The following is a 23,427-nucleotide window of genomic DNA, read 5'->3' as shown; positions in this document are numbered from 1 at the left end:
AAAAGCTGTCTTTCCAGCTTCAGTGCGGACACTAGTTACAGACAGAAGCAAAGACTCTTGAGAACGTAGAGAATACGGTCCAGTTGAATGTACTCATAGAGGTATGAGGGGAGCAGACGCAGAATACCCTTATAAATGATCATATACCAGTGAGTGAGTCTACGAGTCTCTAATGCTGGCCAGCCCACACGTATGTAAAGTTCACAGTGGTGTGTGCGAGGCTTGCAATTTGTGATAAATCGTAGGGAGGCATGGTAAACTGAGTCTAACTATTTTAGAACTTGATCTGGGGCATTGATATAGATTGGGTCACCATAGTCCAGAGTGGGTAAAAACGTTGCAGCTACCAGTCTTAAAAGAGAAACAAAGCTTATTCCTGAAGAAGAATCCAATCTTCTGTCTGAATTTGTTAATCAGTTGTTCAACATGAGGTTAAAAATTTATTTTGGGGTTTATTTTCCTACTAAAAGATCCAAAGGTTAACCATTTTACTTGTCTGCTCATTTTTATTCAAAATGTCCAAGTGCAGTTTGGACCATAATTGTTTTATAGCCATGGCAGATATTGGTTTAATACCACAGGTTTTTTTTTTTTAGTTTTTTTTCTTCCAGAAATGTGATTGTGGCTGGAAAAACCCTCTGAACATTATAAACATTTTGGAGTGGCAAAGATAAAATCCTGATTTGAACCCCTTGAAGAATTTACGGAGGTATGTAAAGATTAGGGTGATGGCTAGAAGGCCTTCCAACATTAAAAGGCTAAGTTGTCAACCTATCTGTGAATACAATTAAAAAGCTGGTCAGCAGTTATAATAAAGTTTAAATATGATAATCAAATTAAAGATTTTTCTACATATTTCTGAGAAGGATATGCATAATTTCTGACAGAAACTGCAAACAGCATCAATGTAACAATTTATTGAGGTTGTTAGGAACAGTGATGGTTCTTTATAAGTACTTCTAAAGTACTAATAAAGTTATAAGTGCTTCGATTTGTCTATAAATCACTGAATAACTTCGCTCCAAATTAGATTGCAGACTAGTTGTTTGTGTTTTACCCCCCCAGACTTCTCAGATCCTTTTGCTCAAGTTTACTCTGCACACCCAGGACCAGAGCAAAACATAGAAAAACAGCTTTTAGTTCTTATGCTTGGAAAAATCTGGAACAACCTTCCAGAAAACTATAAAAGTGCTAAAACCCTTTAACCCTTTATAGGGCAAGTTAGCGTTTTTCATCACTTGCATACCCCTTACAAATGGAGCCCCCCCTCTTGTCCCTCAGTGAGGTCTAGAAGCACAAGATCTATATCCAGCCATTCAGCAAAAATACTGCTACATGGCTGTACATCTTATTTTGGCATTTGACCAATTAGATGAGCCCTTGAATGATATATTACATATAAAAAAGTTAACAAGTCAAGAAAAAAGGTTAAAAGCTAATTGAAAAGTAAAGTGAAAACGTTAATAACCCTAGTTAACAATCATATTTAGGTTTATAACCTAAAAAATGTAAGAGCCAGTATCAGTATCAATGCCTCTAAGGTTATGTTATCCCAAAAAATTGTTTTTCTTTTACTCTCAAGAGTGTTTTTCATAATTTCTTATAGAAGCACTTATGTAATTTTTCTTAATATATTCGTGCAAGTTGGCGTTTCTTGTTATTACACTGACATTAATTTTTGCCATCTAAATATCCATATTTTTTAATGTTCCAAAGGTAATAAGGTATTTTCCTGGATTCCAATAACACTATTGGCATGAAGAAGTATTTCACTGAGTGCCCTATAAAGGGTTAATTACAGATTTAAAAACTGCAGGTAAACTTGTCTTGCCTTATATTTCTAGTTAAAGTCCAAGTAGAAGTCAAAGATCTCCACGTGGTTCTGTTTCTGATGAATGGACAGAAAAGGCGTTTTGTAGCTGTTTTATATCTTTTTCTCTCTGGCTGGAGATAGAGGCATGTTAGCGTCAGCAGCGGCTTCCACTTCCACTTGTTTTTCTTTAACAGTATATGTGCTTGTTTCTCTGATTTTTAGAAGTGGCTAAGAAAAAAGGAAATCTGTGTCAAATCCTATTTGTACCCTTGAGAAACAGGATATCAACAGTAAAAATTCTCATTCTGTTTATATAAAGAACATGTTACAAAAATGTTTGAACCAAAATGACATTGATGGATTGATGTTGGTTATAGGGTAAATGAGGAACCAGAGAAGCTACTTGTAGTAAATTTAATTTAAGTATAAAACGATGCTTCTACAATACCAGATGAGTTTATGTTTTCAGATTCCTTTACCAGAGGTGCAAAGAAATAAAAAAGGCCAATTAAAGTCTGTAGATAAAATAATGCAACAAGTAAAAAAATTAAGAGTATGCATTTTATCATCCAAGGCCACTAAATGGTTTAGCAGAATTGAGAGGGAGCAGGGAAGCTTGGAGACTCTTCATCATGAGTTTCATCACTGCTTCCCTTTCTACACTAGAAAAATATCGAAATCTAGCTAAGTCATTTTGTTCTAAAATAAGTGCATTTGTTCTTGGATTGAGGAGGTAAAAGAGACATATTGCCAGTGAAACAAGACAATTTACACTTAAAATAAGAAAACACAATTGCATTGTCTTATGTCAAGTGCATATTATCTAATTATCATATTTTAAGAGTAAAAATACTCATTCCATTGGCAAACTATTTAATTTACCTACTCAAATAAGGGTAAATTTTTACTTATTTCTAGATCGTTTTTCCAGTCTACAGGGAAACTCCGTCCAGACACAAACACTAGGGAATCAGAAATGCATGAGAGGTTTGGAGCCAAACCACATTGTTTTTATGACAGGAACTCATTACAATTGAAGCCACCTCAACCCTCTTTGAATGTGTTGTTCAGAAATAACCAGCCTATTCAAAGAGCAATGAATCAAACGTTGGAGAGAACAAACTGAATCTGAAGAGAGGATGTTTGTCTGGGAGTTAAGGAAAAAATTAGAGTATGTGCTGAAGGTCTTAACAAAGAAAAATAAAGGTTCATTGTTTGTTTTAACTGAACTTAAAATACTTCACATCATAGTCATGGAGGTTGAGATATTGGTTTACACTTCAGGCCTGATGTTTCCAAGGAATACTTTAAGATTGTTGCCTTTGGAAAATCTGAATGACGTTACAGAAGAAGCTTGAAGATGGATGACTTATTTTTTTTTTTTATATTACTCATTTTTATGGCAAAGCTGGAACACAGGATTCATCAGCACACACAATGGAAGGAATGAACAAACTGAGTTATGGGTTAATAAAAAAGGAAAATGTTGCAGATGCTGTCCTCTGCTGGCTGTGAGTTGTCTGTTCTCCTCACCAACAACCCTGTGTTCAGCTTGATCAGCTCTATCAGCCCCTTTCTAAAGTATTCAGATCAGTTGAGCCTTTCACATGGCGTTATATGCTACAAACACAAACTCTATCTTATTTTTATGATCATATTTCAGACAATTAGAATGCCTACATTTTTCTATAATGCTCTTTACATTTCTGACATAAACAGAATGAGAAATGTTACTTAATAATCCATTATGTTATTCGTCTGGGGTGTAAATATGATGTGACAGAGATTGAAATATTTTTTAAGCAACTCCTAAAAATCAGAAAGACAGAAAAACATACCGTTAAAGAAAAGGAAGTGCAAGTTAATCTCGATAAAGAAGTAGCAACAAGAATATAATTGATACCATTAACTTCCTTCTCTCTCCAGTTTTTTTTTTTTTTTTTGCAAAAAAAAAAATGCACTTTTTGCATTTTTCTTCAGTCCAGGGGTTATACAGGAATGAATAACTCTAATTTAATGCTTTTTAATGCTCTTAGAAATAATTTTAATGCCTCTAACAGCTACCCGTCAATCCACTTTTGTTGAAATTGGCATTCTTCCCCATTCTCTAGTTTTTTCTCAGACTCAAGTTTCTTTTCGGACCATACGTCTTTGCAATCAACCGGGAGCAGTTCCACCCAAATATATCGTGATATATGGCTGACGAAATTGTTTTCATAACAAAATTATTTTTTTAAGAAAGCATTTTAAATGCCACAATAAACACATTTATTGAATTTTAATGCCAATTAAGGCCTTAATTTGAAAAACAACAATTTAATGACTTTTAATGATTTTTAATGACCCGCGGAAACCCTGTCAGTCTTCTTTTTCTGTGATTAAAATTCATTAAAGGTTGTCTTTACCAGCTTTCAACATAAAGCTGAAAGAAAAGCAAATAGAGACTGTTATTTTCCCATTTAGAAAATGGCTCCATGTGGGTTAGACTGATTAATAGAACCTGTTGCCAATATGTTGTTCTACAGATTATCAGTTAGATTCAAGTCTTTACTTTGACTGGACCATGCAAATCATGAATATTCTTTAATATGAACCATCCCACTGTAGGGTGACCCCCGGTACCAAATATTTGCAGCCTTTAAGGTTTTATTCCAGTGTTGAGTTTACAGCCTCCCCAAATCCTGATGTTGCCACCATGTGTCTATATTACAGCAGAACAAAGAGTGCTTTGTTCAAGTAAAATGAGGATGTAAGTTAAAACTGGTTATTTTAAAGGTTTTCCCTTTTTGTGAGGTTTTCAGGTTACCTATAGAGCAGGGGTCTGCAACTTTTCATATCTAAAGAGCCGTTTTGCCCAGAGTACGACCAAATAACAATTGTTTAGAGCTGCAAAATATACCATGACTTTTCTAGAAAACCTTTTTTTTTTTTATCTCGTATAGGAAATTAGTTGTTGCCATCTCAAACAATCAATTTATATATCTTTAATGTTAAAACATATAATTTTCAAACTAATTCATAGAAAAATGTCTCTTAAAACATATTTCTGGTTCTTTTAATCTTATTCTTTTCCATCTTATAAAAAAACGCTAAAGCTACGGTATATATTATAGTAAATTATTGAGCTCTTAATATACATTTTAGCCACTAATAAGAGCCGCTGGAGAGGGTCCAAAGAGCCATATGTGGCTCTGGAGCCGCAGGTTGCAGACCCCTGCTATAGAGGAACACATCACAAAGCCTATCCTCTCACTGATAAATATTACAAATATCCATGTTCTGTTACAGCATAACATGGTTCATTTTCAAATGAGTCCTACTTAACCTGTGATTAGAACAAATTATTTGTTTAATGACAGGTTCCATAATCCGTTGACACACATTAAATTTATATCACCTTTAAGTAGTTTTGTCCAGATTATATCACGGCTTTGTAAGCTAGAATTTTTACTTTCATCTGTTCAACAAATGCAATTAGAAACCCTTTTGACATTTCAAGCAGTCATAGCATTCAGGAAGGAGACAGAACTGTGTTTTTGGTACTAAATGTGCAAATAAACCACAAAACAAAAGCAGAACACCATTAAGAATATAAGATACTGGTAGGAAGGTGTCATTATTCATAGTACACATAAAAGGGTTACCGTATTTTCACGACCATAAGGCGCACCGTACTAAAAGGCGCAGTCTCAGTTATGTGTCCCATTTCTGTATTTAACACACACATAAGGCGCACCGGACTATAGGGCGCATTTTTTATATACAGGTACATGTCCTCTACTCCCTTTAAATAGCTCTACTGCGTATTTTAAAAATACAGCGGGGGCAAAACTGAGTATGACTGTGCTTTATTCATGTATTTATTACAAATTAATCAAACCTGCGTGCTGGCCATGAGACAGACACATCGCAGATGACACAGCGCTGTGATTACTCCTAAATTAACTTAAAATCCTGAAACCTGCCGACGGAATATGTTCGCTTTTATTGCCGGTATCCTGGTGCCTGCACTGTAAATTATTTAGATGAAAAACACCTGCCAGCCGCCGTGTGAGGCTGCTGTTGAAGGGATTTACTGTCGGTGTACCGCTGGTATGTGGGGGTCTGAGCGCCTCCGACAGAAATAGATAATCTGGATGAACTGACTGCAATTAAGTTTTCAGGTGGCCTTTCTCACTTAAAAACATATTAAAACTACTTTATTCCCACTGATCACAGCAAATATAGCTGCAAGATTTAGATTATTTAGATGAAAAAACACCTGCCAGCCGCCGCGGTGAAGAGGAGGAGACGCGCCCAGAGGCTGCTGTTGAATTAAGTTTTCAGGTAGAAAAATAGAGCGGGAGCAAAACTGAGTATGTTTGTGCTTTATTCATGTATTTATTACAAAGTATTAATCAAACCCATCAAAGTCATCATCCTCTGTTTCTGTATTAAACAGCTGCGCTAAATCAGACATGCCAGTTTCCCCTTCTTCGCTGTCAGTCACTTTCTGTGCAGCGCGGCTACTCAGAAATAATGCCGGCTTTTGCGAAAGCTTGAACAATAGAGCCAGCAGACACATTAGTCCAAGCATCTACAATCCATCCGCAATCGGTGGCGTAACTTGCCCGGCGCTGCCTTCCACTTATCCTGAAACTGTGGTCTCCGTCTGTCATCCATCGCTCCCACGCCGCTCACAGCCTTACTTTGAACGGCCGCTTCACACCGATGTCGAGCGGTTGAAGCTCCTTTGTCAGACCCCCGGGATAACGGCGAGCACAGCGTTCATTTGATTCATCTTTTTTTTTCACATCGGCTGTGAGATGGGCACGCAGCGATGGTGTTGCGTGGAAAAAAGCACCTGGTCTCCTCACATACACCTGCCTTTCATCATCTCCCCAGCCCGTTTCATTTGCGTTAATATAATATGTCATCAGAGCGCTGTGTCTGTCTCGCTGTCAGCTCCCAGATCAGCTTCTCTGATTGGTTGATGCGGCGCGTCCAGCAGCAAAACTTCAATTTTATGGCAAGCCAAGAAGCGGCGCGCTCCCGACGCGCTGCACCTGCAGCTCAAAACGCGCTGCAGGACCTTTTGCTGCACCTATACGCGCGTCAACCATTGACTTTGCATGTAAACTCGCTGCTTCTGCTGCACCTGCTGGGTCCGGTTCACACCGATGTCCAGCGGCTGAACAGCGAGCACAGGGTTAATTTGTTTCCCCATGTTTTTCACATCAGCTGTGAGATGGGCACGCATGGAGTTACATATTAACAGCGATGGTGATGAGTGGAAAAAAACCCCACCTGGTCTCCTTACATTCAGCCACTCTTTCATCATCTCCTCAATGAGGTGGTCTCAAAAGTCGCAGTTACAACACACATAAGGCGCACCGCACCATAGGGCGCACCGCACATTTTGAGGGAAAAAAAAGACGTTTAAGTGCGCCTTATAGTCGTGAAAATACAGTAACTCAACAGGATTTCAAGTTCTAACTCAACTATCCTTTTTACCCAAAACAAATCCCCTGAACTGATCATCGTTAACACAGGTTGGTATTTTATTTAAAACAACTGTAGAAGTGGACAGCAACGCCCAAAACCCTGTGTACCGGATGGGGGCGGAGTCATAGTCACATGCTGCACATCTACAGTCTTGTTATTTGTCCAAACAAATAGAAATGAAAAAAAAAACAACAAAAAAAACAAAACAAAACAGCAACTAGAAAAAATATAAAACAACACAAACTTTTAACTAAATCACAAACTTGACATAAATAAATTTTTACTGCTATCTTAACTTGCAGCACTGGTCAATTACTACTTCAGGTATACTTTGGCATAAAATGAACACAAGTCTTTCTGGTCTGCAGCAGTAATGGGTGCAAAACGGTGCATGGAAAGCACCTCACAAACAACATTCACTCTTTTTATCTCAAACATTAAGAAAAGAAACATCCTCATGCAAGCTGTGCTCTGCAAACCAAAGCAGAGTTGACATGCTGCACACTGTGGAGCACCCGAACGACTTAAGGTGCTGCACAAATCTGATCTAGTCTCTAGAAATTAAAAACAAGATGTTGCACGTTCAAGCAAATCTAACTGTTACATCTGGTTCTCTAGCAATTTGAAAATGTGGCGATCAGGCGTCATAGCACGGTGCAGTGTAGCTGTAGTGCATGCTCACTGGGTAAGACCTGCTGGGAACGCTAGGCTTGGACTCTGTGGAAGTGGCAGCGGCTTGTGTGGCGCTATGCTGGGGTCCATTGGGACCCTGCAAGCTGCTAGTCGAGTGGCTGAGGTAGGACCCAGACCTGTGGTTCGCAGCTTTCTGAGGGTACTGCATGGAGGGGAGTTGGAGGTACTGTGTCACAGTGGCCTGCTGGCCAGAGCTGTGGAACGCTGTTTGGCCCTGCTGCTGTTGCTGCTGTTGGCACTTCTGCTTGTTGGCCTCTTTTAAATCACTGTCATGGGCACTGCAGAGGGAAAATGAAAAGTCGATGAGTTTCAGAGTTTGTGCCTTTAAAGATTCACCTTTAATTCTCGTTTATGTGAACCATGTGATCTGTTCTCTCAGTAAAAAATTATTCCTATGGTGCTACTTTGAGATGCTGTCATCTCATCTTGCAGAAGTGTGCATACCTCTCAAACTTCAATGTTATTTGTTGGTATTTTATAAGATGCACAAAATATAACATGAAAACTGAATTCACATTACCCCTCTTTTATTTTTACTAGAAAAAAAACATCTAGCAATGAGTCCACATTTCTTAAATAAAGAGAATTTTCCCTTAAAGGTACACTATGCAACCGGTGTTGATTTTCCAGCGAGACTCCCCCCAGAGGGCGAAAGTAAAAGTGCACTGTCGTAAATATGCACAGCTGTTCTCCTGGTTTCTCCGTCAAGCCAGGCGCGGTTGTTTTGAGCTTAGCAGACAGGCTAACGCAACGAATGACTAATGCTGCGTTCACACCGCAGCTGGCGCGACAGAAGCAGCGAGTTTACATGCAAAGTCAATGGTTGACGCGCGTCTGAGCAGCTGAAGCAGGGAGAGAGACACAGCGCTGATGATCAGAGGCTATGATCTCTCCTCTTAAACAGTTTATTGACGCCTAAATTAACTTAAAATGCAGAAATCTGCCGGCAGAATATGCAGTTTGGATTATTTAGATGAAAAACACCTACCAGCTGCCGCGGTGAACCGCGAGGAGGTGACCTGGCCAGAGGCTGCTGATGAAGGGGTTCCTTCTGTCGGCGCACCGCTGGTATGTGGGGGTCTGAGCGGCTCCGACAGAAAAAATATTGAAGGCAGGATAATAATCTGAATGAACTGACGGCACTGATTACGTTTTCAGGTGTATTTTCTCATTTAAACACATATTAAAACTACTTTATTCCAAATGATCACAGCAAATATAGCTGCAAGGCAGAGAAAGGATAGTGAAGCTCCGCCCAACGCGCGTCAGACACACTTTTGCACCGCACAGCCAGAGCGTCAGAACTAACTGGTTCAAGCAGCAAAAATGAAGCAGCAGACACGATTTTGCTGCTTTTGCTGCGTGAACGTAGCATAACTGCACAAGGATCGCCACTGTGCTAGCAACGAGAATGCTTTTAACTGGGGGGTGTAGCAGTTCTCGGCCGTAAAGCAAGACTGACTCTCACGAGACTTCTGAGCCTGTGGGTGCGGGTCGGTGCTCCTGCAATTGCAAGTGCAGTATTTCCCCCACAGACCACCAGGGCGGCCGAGAATACCTTTGTTCAACCTGAAATGACTCATTTAATCATCCAAAACGTTATGGAACACATTAATTAACTGAAAAATGTTGCATAGTGTGCCTTTAATTCCAGCAGGTAAATAAGATGATCTGCCAATGGAATTTGTATTTTTACTCTTTGAATAAGCTAGTTACATAGAATACACTTGAAATAAGATAATGCAAATGTTTTTTTTCCTATTTTAAATGTAAATTGTTCCATTGTCAAAGAGTTTTCAGAAATTTTAAGAAAAAAATGACTTACCGGTGCATAGATTTCTTTTTTTCAGTGTGCTAATCGATTAATCTGACTATTACGGTATGCTTTCAATTCACCAACTTAAATAGATAAATAAAGCAAAACGTTGCTTAAAGAAGATTTTTGTTTACAGAATTAAAGGTGAAACTAAAACTTTTCCAATTGAGGATTTCTGGATAGAGCATATTGACCGACCAAAATTAAAACATTTTTTTTTTTATATCTTACATGCAAAATGCTTATATATATATATATATATATTTATTTCTTATCTGGGTATAATTACTACTCTAAGTGGATCACTCTGTCAGCTAAAGGCATGTTTTAAAGTCTCCATACCCCAGTTAAAGATAAATCGATTACTAAATTAGTTGACGAGAATCCATCAGAAGACAACTATAAGTTGCACATTTCAAAAATCTGGCATTTATGAAAGAGCAACAACATGTTTAAACACAGTGAATAGAAGTTTGGTTTGGGACAAACCATGTAGACGACTCAGCTAACATTTGGAATAAGGGCTCTGGTCAAAAGAGAGAACGTTACGGGTAAAATGTGTGGCAGGCAGTAACCCATAAACGTGTTTTCACATTGGAACATGGTGATGGCTGCACCATGCTGTGGGGGGATGAAGGGCAGAGAGGCAGTTTAGAGTTAGGGGGAAGATAGCTTCCTTAAACTGGGTTTGCAATCGAAGGGTTTGAACCAATCATGGTCAATTTTTTACAAAAAAAAAAGATCTAATTATCAAAAATACAAATGTCAACAAAATAAAAAAACAAATTGAAATGAAATAAACAACAAAAACTCAGCATTAGATTCACCTGCTAGACAATAAACAACACGTACAATACCTTAATAATCAAAGAAGTCTGAGTTTACCAAGTAAAGGAGAGATAAAAACTGAGTCCTGCACTTTTTGCTTATTGATAAAATATCCCCCTAAAGTTTTTTTTATTTATTTTAGATTAAACCCACTGTGCTGGTGGACTAGATGCTGTTGCCATGGGGTCAGGGGGCCGCACAAAATCCTTCTAAGGGTCAAAATGTCCCTCAGGCCATAGTTGGCACTCATATTTATTGGTTAGAATGGCCAAATCAGAGTTCAAATGACAAATTAATTTAGGAATCTTTCCCAAGACTTAAAAAGTGATGATTTGGACACTGTCTAATGTGACAGAGCTTTTGCCATTTTGCAGGAGAAGAACGGGAAAAAATATTCAGTGTGTGTGCAAAAACACAGAGGATCAATGCTAGGTGGCCCTAAAGCTTTAACTAAAGCAGAAACTGACTAAAATGTACCAGCTTAGGTGGAGCTCAATATAAATGCAGGCTACTAGTTTCATACTTTTAATTGAAAGGAATTAGGAATCAGGTATACCTTTCTCTTTAAATCATCTACTGCTTCATCTAGGCCCATCACATAAATCTTAACAAAACCATTGAAGTTAAAGTGAAACGAATACTTTTTGCCGGGAACCATAGGTACGCACATAAGTAGTTTCTCTACACACGGCATGAGGTTCTCCCATGGGTAGCCCGTGAGGCACTGCAGTCGGGGCGGCCAGCTTGGGGAGAGGTGGAGGATGAGGCGCGATGCGGACAGGCAGGCAGCAGCCACCAGCGAGGGGGTAAAACACAAAAAGAAGTGATCTATGGAAAGGAAAAAAAAAATGTGTTAAATTTGTTAAATGTGGAACCTCAGAAAAAACAAGGATTGAAGGTGGAACATTAAAATAACTTTCATTAGGGAACCTAAAACATTAGATTGAAGCCAACAGATTGTTCTGCCTCTAGCTGTTAGAATACTGAAGTGCTGTTAAGAAACTGCAATTTACACTTCTACATATATTTTACATTTTAGTTTTCTTTCGTGTCTTCTGCTATCCATCAATATCATTTTTTTCACTTTAATGGTGTATTTTCCAAAGAAAAACTCTTGTTTTTTTTATGTAACTTAAAGGTACAGTGGAGGATGCTCTTTTTCTGGGTGGATCATCAAAATAAGTGGTCCTCCTAATTGTCAATCATTCTGGTGATGCGTTTACATAAAGCCGTCGTACGCGCTAATCCCCATTTTCGTTTACTGGTGGTGAGTTTGACATAGTGGAAAAATTGCAAATCTTCTTTTGGAAAGTAAGCTTGCGTGAGCGATGCAAACTAGAGCCCTGCACTCCTGCGGGACTCGTGGGACCCAACGCAAAGCAGTGCAGCATGGGACAAATATTGAAAGCTCAATGCGGGTGGGAGCGGTGATAAGCGGCAGTCTGGCGAACTAAAAACGTGTTTTAAAATGTAAAATAAAGTCATAAATTATGGGATGGGACGATAGGGATGGAACGATTTATGAAAACCGTCCGAATCGTTCGGTTCGACTGTCTTGGTTCGATTCGTGTGTGTTTTGTTCAGTTCATGCGCTGCTCCTTTTTCTCATAGGCGAAGCGTTTACACTCAAGAGCAGAAGGTGGCGGTACTGCGACCAAAGCCAACCACCAGTAGTAAACAAGAAGAAGAAGAAGCGAAGCAGTGTAGCAGAAAAAAAATCAGTTGTTGTGGAGAATTGTGTCGGAATGGCGAGTGGGAAAGAACAGGAGTTGGAAGACGCGCCAGCAGCACTTTATAGGTCTGCTGTATGGGACCACTTTGCATTTAGAGTGACCTACGATGACAGCGGAAAGAAAGCTGTGGATAAAAGTGCAACAGTGTGCAAGCATTGTGCAACACGTTTTGTTTTTGCTAACAGCAACATGTCCGTCAGCAACCCCCGCTGCGCTCCAGACCGGCTGCACAAAGCAAAGCCTACAGCCTCCACTGTGGCTCCCGTCCGCTCCCCTCTGAGTTCCTAGGAGATCGTAGAGAGCATGCGCGAGATGATTAAATTCAAAGCAGCAAAACATACGGAAATTATCCAGGGTTTCCGCGGATCATTTAAAACAATTACAATCCATTATTTTTTGGGGGATTTTTTCATTAATTTCATATATTTTTATGGGATTTCGGTGTAACAATCAACATTTACAGAATCGAACCGAACCGAAAACCGTGACCACGAAACCGTGAATCGAACCGAACCGTGGATTTTGTGAACCGTTCCACCCCTAATATATACACATCACAATGTGCTGGGTGGGGCTCCATCATACGGTGATTAAAATTATTAATTATGACTTATTATATTTTTATTTCCTACGTGAATGTGATGAATAGTGGCATATAAGATTATGCACAATATATTATTCTTAATATCCTCAGTAGATTTTGGTAGGTTAGTTGGGTATTGCTGTGAAGCAGCAGCTCGTGCCACCTAATGCGTGTCATGCAGCTAAGCACATCGTATTTAATTAATCAAACTAATGACACGAATTGCCTTGAGCAGTAGGCGAATGTCGGAATCATGCGGGAATTGCGGGTGGTAGTGGCACAAACTATTACAGGTGCGGGCGGGAGCGGGACTGAACACTGCGGGAGCGGGATTGGAAAATCTGTCCCGAGCAGGCCTCTAATGCAAAAGGCATCTTTTAAGCAGAGCGTGCACAAGGAGAAATGGGCTCATGCACGCTCTCGCAAACTTTTAATAGCCGTACCCTCTCGGGAGAGGTTACAGGGTTGTGCATGTGCGTTTTTATTTTTATTTTTTAAATGGAGAGGGCATGTCTTTGTGAAGATCCTTCACAATACCTTAAACATTCTAAGCTGATACGTTAGTCCAATGAAACAAACATCTTTAGAAAAAAAAAAAGTTAACATCTAGCCATCAACAGTTTTGCATTATTTTTCAACATACCTTGCAAGGAGACTTCTAGGAAGTAGTCGGCATACTTGTTCATATACAGCTTAGTCTTCTCCAGACTGGCCATTGGCCAGCCATCATGCAGATCTCCAGCCAAGACGGCAATAGACAAATAGTAGTCGATGAAATGAGCTGCTGTGGGAAGGTACAAATTCCAGTTGAACGTTTCCAGCAGAAGCAGCTCCATGTGGAGTAAACCCTGCCTGGTCAGGACTAGGTTCATGGAGCTCATGCATCCCAGGCCGTTTAAGGTTTCCAGCTTTGGCACACGGTCCTCCCTTTCCTCAAACTTACCTGTAGGAATCAGGAGAAAATTGCCCCCATTAGTCCAATCAAGCTAGTATGAAACTACCCAAATGAAGCGACTGAGAGGTCACAGAGACACATACATGCCAGAACGAGACAGGAAAGAGAAACCATGTGAAGCTGCTGCACCGTGACATCGTAGCGGTCCATGAAGAGGTCCAGCAGGTAGACGGCCAGGTGTCTGGCTGTGGGACAAAGCTGGAAGCGGTTGCTGATGATGGCGATCAGGTCTGCAAAGTATCTTCTGAGGTTCAGCTGAGGGGACTGGCCTTTGTAGGAGGGCAGTTTGAGCTCCTGTGAGGAAGCAAATCCATAATCAATCCATTTTCGCCACTTTTATAATCTGAAAGATTCAACAGGGCAGGGTTGGATTATGCAACGAGAAAACTGATTTGAGGCAGATCTTTCAGTTATCAGGCTCTTCTCCTGTGGAACCAACTGTCTGGTTCTGCTGGAGGTTTCTTCCTGTTCAAAGGGAGTTTTTCTCTCCACTGTCGCTACAAACATGCTTAGTGTGAGGGATTGCCTTCGAGTCAATGAGTCGATGCAATCAACTGGTTTTCTTTAGATAGCAAACTTTGAATCAGTTTGACTGTATGATCTGGTAAACTGTAAAATGCCTTAAGATGAAATGTGTTGTGAATTGGCGCTATAGAAATAAACTGAATTGAATTTGACATAACATTATGACCACAGATAGATATAAAGTACATAAAAAATAAATTTTTAACTAAAGAGATGTACAGTCTGTAATCTTGCCGTCCATATTGGTGCTACTTGGACAAATATCACCATCATAAACATTACTCCAGATCATCTACATAATTTAATGGAAACATCACCACCTGTTTACACTTTCAGTAGAATATTGCACCGTAACTAAGAATCTACTGCTAAGATCTTGATGACAGATACCCCTGCATGTTTCTGGGTGTAGATGCTTCAACGGGTCAGGTTAGAAAAAAGGTATGTGGTCATATGTCTCGTCCGATAGGTAGAACATCAGCAGGGACAATAAAAATATTATAAGCATAATTCAATTCAATTAAATTCAGTTTATTTATATAGCACCAATTCACATCATGTCATCTCAAGGCACTTTACAGTTTAACACGATCATACAGTCAAATTGATTCAAAGTTTTCTATCTAAGATGTTTGCATCGACTCATTGACTCAAATGGCACTAAGCATGCTTGTAGCGACAGTGGAGAGGAAAAACTCCTTTTTAACAGGAAGAAACCTCCAGCACAACCAGGCTCAGTGTGAGCGGCCATCTGCTGGGGCCGACTGGGGTTCAAGGAGACAGAAGCAGAGATACAAAAAGCAACTGTAAAAGGCGTCCCCATTCAGAAAGAGAGCACATCCAGCCAGGCACAGTCAGAGAAACAGGACTACACTGGAAAACAGGCCGATCTCCAAAATCTATAAACAAAGGTGTAGATGGCAGAAGCACAGCAGATATTTTTCTATATATATATTTCATATATATATTTTAATAATCAATTCAAATACATATATTTATATATATATTTTTGTTCAAATTGCAGCTCAACTTGTGGCCCAGTAGCCCTTACTTTATATCTGAGCGCCTGGTAAATATCTGCAGCAACTTGCCCCTTCCACCATTGGTCCTCTAGCTCCATTTAAGTGATCTGGAAGCTCCTGGGTGTTAAAACAAAGGAAGGTAATTAGTAAATTCCTATAATGTGCTGAAGATGATCCTAACATTTAAAACGCAACTTTTGTAAACAAAATACAACCAGTTTTCAGTGGCGTGGACATACATTGTTGGAGCAGACTCACCCAGTTAGCACAGGTGCTGCTGAGCTCTGCGGGCAGCAGGTTCTCTGAGGGGAAACTTTAAAGCAGCGGCTCGCGCTTCGTTCGGACTCATTGTTTATTAGGCTGCAGCAGCGCGAGCTCAGCTACAGGTGCGCTCAAGTGCTGCTCGGAAACCTTAAAACACACCTAGGTGTTTTATAGCCGCTGGTACATTATGTTAACCTGACAACAGCCAGATGCATGTCTCGCTCCGCCTAGTGGAGCTAGACATGCATCTGGCTGTTGTCAGGTTAAAATTATGTTTGTTGGTGTTGTCAAAATTTATTAAAGATAAGGAAACTCAACTTTATGAGTTGTTTTTTTTTTTTTATTTTTATTTTATTTTATTTATTTTTTAATTTATTTTCATTGAACATTAAAAAATGGATGCATAGAATTACAGTGAACGCTTCTAGCGATAATGATATATTTTTTTGTTGACACTTGAAAGCATCACTACGTCATTGTGCAGAGGACACTAGCCCAGGCCATTATGACCAGAGGCGTAGCTAGGAATTTTTTATAAGGGTGGCCAGGCAGTAACCGATGTACACTGAGGGGGGGTTGAAAGTGGATAGGCACCAGAACCTCACGGTCAATCTATGCCATATGGGGGGGAAATGTTAGGACGATTCTAAGGGCCCTTGACTGAGGTGGAGGGGACAAAAGGAGAAGAAAAGATTTGTCCTGCTATATTCTTCAAATATAAAGAGAAAACCCAGCAGTAAAATAAATAATCTTCATATTTTCCATGATTTTTTTTTATCAGTAAACAGTGAAACAAAGCATGACTATATTTAACCCCCCCCCCCCCCCCCCTTGTGAAATTGAAATACATTTTTGGTCCTCGCATCCTGGTTGCATTGCATCAGGTCTCGCCGTCTGTCAGCGGCAGATTGCTCGTACTGGGGCTTAAATGCAATGCACGTCATTTGACGTAGCGACAACGAAATAAACAAGTGAACAAGAAAATATATAAAGAAGCAGCAGTGTGGTTAAAAACATCTGTGGCTGAAAAATGCAGCGTCCCAAAGTCTGGGTTTCAAAAAGGAAGAGAAAGGAAGAAGAAAGGAGAAAGAGGAGAGAGGGAGAAGGCGTCCGATACGTTCACCCAGTTTTTTTTTTAGAAACAATTTTTACCTGAATAGTTTAAATTAACAATAAATTATTAACCTGTTGAGTAAAATGAGACTGATCTGATCTGAAAATGATCTGCTGGGTACAACTACATAGTTATTCTTGCTCAATATCGGAGGGGAATCACATCATTAATGATGCTGCTCAGCTGGGTGCTGTCTGAAAAGGAACATGATTGCAAGTTTTTTTTTTTTTCATTATTTTGTTGATTTGTTTTTAACTTTGAAGAAAAAAACAGGATTAATCGAGCATTTATTGAGCCTATTATGTGTCTGTAAATAACAAAACGGCCAAACAACTGAGCCAGAAATCTCCCAGAGCTGAGAATTTAGCTTTACCAACCAGATCGGGCAACAGGAAAACACCATAGTTATCAGAGGTTTAACATCAGTTAAATGCTAATAGATGTTTAGCATGATATTTACATTAAATAAAATATGTGTCAATATTAAAACAGTTTAGTTTGATCTTTATAGGTAGATGAAATTACAACAATTAAAAGACATCTATAAATATTGATAATTCTCATAAGTGGCCTGAAGCAGCCACATAAAAAATACATGTTTTGTCATTACATGCACTGATTAATGAAAAATATGTTCTCAGGGCCAGCATAAAAGTTGAGGGCCAAATATCACTGACCAGATTTGTGTTCCTCTGTGCCACTTATTTTATGTTATTACTGGAAACATGGGAAAAAATTAAAGCACTTGAAAACAATTATTCTACTCATCTTAAAAAAGAAATGATCGCTTGTTTTTTTTTTTGGTTTTATTTATCAGAAAGCATGTCCAGAACTTTAATACAAGCTGAAAATGTAGGAAAATATGTAGCAAAGGACCGTAATCACACTGTAACATATGGCAAAGGATCAGTAATGCTGTGGGCCTGTTTTTCCACGCTCACAACATTATAAAACAAAATTTAATTCTGTTTAGAATTTCTGTTTTTAGATAAAATTATTTTTATTGTTTTTACATGTTTTTATTCAGGGTTTTAATACGTTCGTGTCTGTGAAACAATGAGCTTCAGAGATTATTTGCTTTCTCCTCAAAGACCTGTGTGGAAAATAATAGCTCTGATCTTCATCCAGCCTTTTGTACATCACCATCCATTGATCTAAATGTTTTAACAACTGTGTTGACCATAAAGTTGTGTGCAAGCAGCTATTTTCTTCTTGCCATTGTTTAAGTAAATGACCATCCACATATATTTCCCTTATTTTGATGACAAGTCCTTTTATCCTCCATATTTTAAAGGGTGACTATGGGAAATGGGCCACTTTCTAACTTTTTTGCACAGGTAAAACAGCATATATATAAACTACTGTATGGAACCAGCTTTAAGTTCAACTCGGATTGTTTTCTATGGTGCCAGCTCACCATATACAGGTGCTGGTCATAAAATTAGAATATCATGAAAAAGTAGATTGATTTCAGTAATTCCATTTAAAAAGTGAAACTTTTATATTATATTCATACATTACATACAAACTCATATATTTCAGATGTTTATTTTGTTTAATTTTGATGATTACAAATGACAACAAATGAAAATCTCAAATTCATCATATCAGAAAATTAGAATATTGTGAAAAGGTTCAAAATTGATGGCCCCTGGTGCCACACTCTAATCAGCTAATTAACTCAAACCACCTGCAAAAGCCTTTAAATGGTCTTTCAGTCTAGTTCTATAGGCTACACAATCATGGGGAAGACTGCTGACTTGACAGTTGTCCAAAAGACGACCATCGACACCTTGCACAAGGAGGGCAAGACACAAAAGGTCATCGCTAAAGAGGCTGGCTGTTCACAGAGCTGAGTGTCCAAGCACATTAATAGAGAGGCGAAGGGAAGGAAAAGATGTGGTCGAAAAAAGTGTACAAGCAAGAGAGATAACCGCACCCTGGAGAGGATTGTGAAACAAAACCCATTCAAAAATGTGGGGGAGATTCACAAAGAGTGGACTGCAGCTGGAGTGAGTGCTTCAAGAACCACCACACACAGACGTATGAAAGACATGGGTTTCTGCTGTCGCATTCCTTGTGTCAAGCCACTCTTGAACCACAGACAGCGTCAGAAGCGTCTTGCCTGGGCTAAAGAGAAACAGGACTGGACTGCTGGTGAGTGGTCCAAAGTCATGTTCTCTGATGAAAGTAAATTTTGCATTTCCTTTGGAAATCAAGGTCCCAGAGTCTGGAGGAAAAGAAGAGAGGCACTTCATCCACGTTGCTTGAAGTCCAGTGTAAAGTTTCCACAGTCAGTGATGGTTTGGGGTGCCATGTCATCTGCTGGTGTTGGTCCATTGTGTTTTCTGAGGTCCAGGGTCAACGCAGCCACATACCAGGAAGTTTTAGAGCACTTCATGCTTCCTGCAGCTGACCAACTTTTTGGAGATGCAGATTTCATTTTCCAACAGGACTTGGCACCTGCACACAGTGCCAAAGCTACCAGTACCTGGTTGAAGGACCATGGTATCCCTGTTCTTAATTGGCCAGCAAACTCTCCTGACCTTAACCCCATAGAAAATCTATGGGGTATTGTGAAGAAGAAGATGCAATACACCAGACCCAACAATTCAGAAGAGCTAAAAGCCACTATTAGAGCAACCTGGGCTATCATAACACCTGAGCAGTGCCACAGACTGATCGACTCCATGCCACGCCGCATTGCTGCAGTAATACAGGCCAAAGGAGGCCCAATTAAATACTGAGTGCTGTACATGCTCATACTTTTCATGTTCATACTTTTCAGTTGGCCAACATTTCTATAAATCCTTTGTTTTTATTGGTCTTCAGTAATATTCTAATTTTCTGATATGATGAATTTGAGATTTTCATTTGTTGTCATTTGTAATCATCAAAATTAAACAAAATAAACATCTGAAATATATGAGTTTGTATGTAATGTATGAATATAATATACAAGTTTCACTTTTTAAATGGAATTACTGAAATCAATCTACTTTTTCATGATATTCTAATTTTATGACCAGCACCTGTATGTGCACAGGATGAACAGCTTCAATTAAAGTTAGGGATCAGTTGTTAAAATATGTCTGCTAAAGGAAAGTCACAATTCAAATGATTAAAAAATATAGATTCTTAAAGATCTTTATATATTCTTGTCAGGGAGCATTTCTCACTCCTCATGGTTCATATTGTACATAATGCAGTGTTAAAGTACATTGACTCTTTCAGAGTTATTACAACAACTGGAGTAAGATATACACTATGTAGAGAGTTAATTTAACATTGCTTTAGAGTGGGACCAATGCATTCAGATTGGTGTTGAATTCAACTTTTTAACACTGCAAAATTTTACTGTGTAGGAAGATCATGCTGGTGGGAATTTACCAGTTCTGTTTCTATCTGTCATGAAAGTGAACATAGAAGTGCATTACAAATGCTTTCATTGACATCTTGAATGTTCTCTAATCCAAATGTGAGATAATTGTTAACAAATGTTAAATAAAAACAGTGTGATAGTGATGCTGAGCTCCATTTCCAGCAGGCAGATTAAAAAAATAAACTCCTGCCAGAGACTTCATTTGATTTTGCATTACTTTGCTGATCAATAAATCTCAGAAAAAGTTAAATATATCTTCCAAGGAGACCCTGTCAGATTAAAGTACCTTTTGAAATTTTGCAATTTACGTATGTATTAAACAAACCTATTTATTCAGCACACTTTAAAACTGAGGTCTTCAACAGGAGGTCCGCGACCCCTAGGGGGTCCACGAAGGTACTGAATGGGAGTTTTGGTTTATTACACTTCTTTTTATATTCCCCCCTGCAATTTTTTCCACTAATTGAAATGTCTTTAAATACACATTAACATGAATTCAACACACTGCAGTAAACAGATAAATGGAAGCAGATGTCTTTCAGTCATCAATGCACACATTCAGCGACACACAGGAGCTCTTTTAAGCTGGGCACCGTTTCATTCACAACACCTGTCCCATCAACAAGGAATCAGAATCAGAAATACTTTAATAATCCCAGGGTGAAATTACTTTCCTTACATTACTCCGTATTTAATAGAGTGACTATAGGACCAGTTTGATATAACACAATTTTATATCACATATATAATTAGGGAGTCCCCGCTCCATCTCTCCATCAGTCCTTGGCCTGGAAAACCTTGATTTAAAATATTTTCTTACTATAATGCTATAATACTTTAATTAGAAATATCATAATCTCATCAGCTCTAAGCAAAAAAATCATTTAGCCAAGTTAGAGTAAGTCAAAGTTTTTAGCAGTCATTAGAGAGATGGTGACAAAGTTATTAACATTACATTTGCTCACAACAAGATTTAACCTGTAAAGTGCTGAAGACTTTAGAAATTATTTCCTCAAGTTAATATTCAACTAACTAACTTTCATTTAGTCTGTTGTCATGTCTTAATGGTAATTTTTGGTACCTATGTAAAGGTGAGATACACCTTTTTTTAGTTAATTCTGTGCTAAAACAAAGTGAATTTTGTAGTACCTCTATGAACCACCAGAGGGTCGCAACCCTCCATGTTGAAGAGGGAACAGAAGATTAGAGCTGCTTTAATTTTTAAAATAGGAACAGAGGGAATGGAGCTGAGACACATCCTCTGTTAAAACTGATAAACTGATAAGGTTGTATATAAAGCAGCCACAGCTCAGAGTACATTTTTCATTTTAATTGTTTTTGTGATTCAAAAGAGCAAAAAAAAGAAGCAGAATTTCCATTTTTCCCTCTTTTCTTTAGGTTGTATTTTTAATACTGTATTGTTAAGACCTGCAGTACATGTCCAAGTTTTTTTGCAAACATATTTGTTTTCTAATGACGAACCAACAGACTTACAGATACTTTCTTTGAATGTGTTTTTTTTTTTTGTCTCTAACATAGCTAAGTCACATAATTGACTCTTTAATTGGTCTCAGAGCAGAAAGTGATTCAGTAACTTGATTCAGGTGTGTTGGGAACAGAGGTGTCAAGTAACAAAGTAGGCTACTTCATTACCTTAATTACCGTAAGTAGAACTTTTGGCTATCCATACTTTACAGGAGTATTTATTGCTTAGACAAATTTTTACTTGTACTTACATTTTTAGCAATTATCTCTACTTTCTATTCTATTAGCTTTCTTTAACTGAAGCTCATTCAGCCTGTTGGTATTCAAAAAACATAAAATCTGTTAAAATAATTAGTTTCATCCAGACAATTAATTTATTTGTGGTTATCCTCGATATTGCACCAAATTAAATAGTTGTTCAAGAGGATGCAAAGTTAAATTGGACAGTCTTACTATTTGTTATAAAAAAAAGTTATAGCTAAATTAAGAATTGTTTAAAAAAGGTTCCTTAATACAGTTGTCCAGTAACCAGTATAAGGTTTAAAGCTTCCGTCCTTAACATTTTTTCCTGTATTACTTTTAATGTTATACTTGTAGTTTTAAAAACTTTACTTTTACATGTTTACTAGAGTAAAAATTTGAAGTTAATACTCTAACTTCTACAAAAGTGTTTTTAAAAAGTAGGATTTATACTTTTACTTGAGTAATAAACATTAATACTTTTGACACATCAAAGGAAAGTAACTCATCAAAAAGTTGCAGGATAGTAGATCTTCAGGATTGGATTTTTCACACCTTTGCTATTTAAAAAAAAATAAACTGGTGGTTACATATTTTCTAAGCTGTAACAAGGCTTTGTTTTTGGTCCATTCTATAAAGCTTCGAACTCAACGCTATTTCTGACATTTTGAACTGAAAAAGCTTCCTGGATGGGAAGCAAAATGTCTTCAAACTTGGAAACAAAGATCAGTGGATTGTTTTTTTTTTTACTTTTTTGGACTGACTGTGACCTGGATGACTGACCAGCATAAACTGGTGGCTGATTTTGAATCTCAAACTCACCCAGTAGGAAAATTCTACTGAAAGTTATTTTTCTGGCAGGGACCTTTAAAAAAAATGAGGATTTTAAATGTTGAGAGAATACATCAATAAACCTTAACCCATTAACTGTGTTCCTTGGTCCTTTTAATGTTGTACATTATTATTTATTTTTTTAGCAAACCGTTTGAGGCCTTCACAAAAGGCTGCACTTATGCTCAGTTTGTTTTTTCACATGCGTGCACTGATGAACGACAACATTTGGTTTTATTTAAAGTTTTCAAAGTGAGACAGAATAAATGCAAATTAGCATGTCAGTTTTTTCGGATTATGTCTGTGAAACATTCTGAAAACCCTATAAAGTTTTATTACATCTTTTAATGTTATTACATGAGACTGCAGCATGTAGATTGGAAACTGACCTCAGCGAGATTCATCTTTTCCAGACAGATTTCTGTTTTTTGGAGTGTTATGTTTTATCCAAGGAACAGAAAAAAAGAATATGATTTGGTATGGTATTAATTGTAGCAATACAAGCAGGCAGTAATGATCAGAGTAACGGACTATAGTGTGTCCCACGGCACACACCTAATTTTAAGTAATCCTTGCCTTTTTGCATACCCAAATGGAAAAGCAAATAACTAACTGTAAGCCCAAATTACATGTCATACATGATTTGAAAGCTTCTAGTT

The 23,427-nt window shown here is 38.3% G+C and overlaps 1 protein-coding gene across 1 annotated transcript; it reads right to left on the bottom strand.

The window, feature by feature from the left end:
- Positions 1-7,586: 7,586 nt before the first annotated feature.
- ccnj (cyclin J) lies at positions 7,587-15,910 on the bottom strand. The gene is made up of 6 exons (XM_038284160.1): positions 15,711-15,910; positions 15,482-15,569; positions 13,989-14,199; positions 13,594-13,893; positions 11,303-11,462; positions 7,587-8,268 (listed from the first exon to the last, which is right to left on the bottom strand). The coding sequence occupies exons 2-6, from the start codon at positions 15,548-15,550 to the stop codon at positions 7,935-7,937; spliced, it is 1,074 nt and encodes a 357-aa protein (XP_038140088.1). The 5' UTR covers positions 15,551-15,569; positions 15,711-15,910; the 3' UTR covers positions 7,587-7,934.
- Positions 15,911-23,427: the final 7,517 nt, after the last annotated feature.

Source organism: Cyprinodon tularosa, unplaced genomic scaffold, assembly GCF_016077235.1.
Source record: "Cyprinodon tularosa strain WSP-4 unplaced genomic scaffold, ASM1607723v1 ctg199, whole genome shotgun sequence".
Lineage (NCBI taxonomy): Eukaryota > Metazoa > Chordata > Actinopteri > Cyprinodontiformes > Cyprinodontidae > Cyprinodon > Cyprinodon tularosa.
This window is presented reverse-complemented; position numbering and strand designations above follow the sequence as displayed.

Bases quoted from the DNA above. Each gene is read 5' to 3' on its own strand.
- ccnj (XM_038284160.1), bottom strand. From the start codon at position 15,550: ATGGAGCTAGAGGACCAATGGTGGAAGGGGCAAGTTGCTGCAGATATT. The intron at 14,200-15,481 runs GTAAGGGCTACT...GCTTCCTCACAG, and splicing joins ACCAGGCGCTCAGATATAAA to GAGCTCAAACTGCCCTCCTA. The intron at 11,463-13,593 runs GTATGTTGAAAA...TCCTTTCCATAG, and splicing joins CCTAGAAGTCTCCTTGCAAG to ATCACTTCTTTTTGTGTTTT.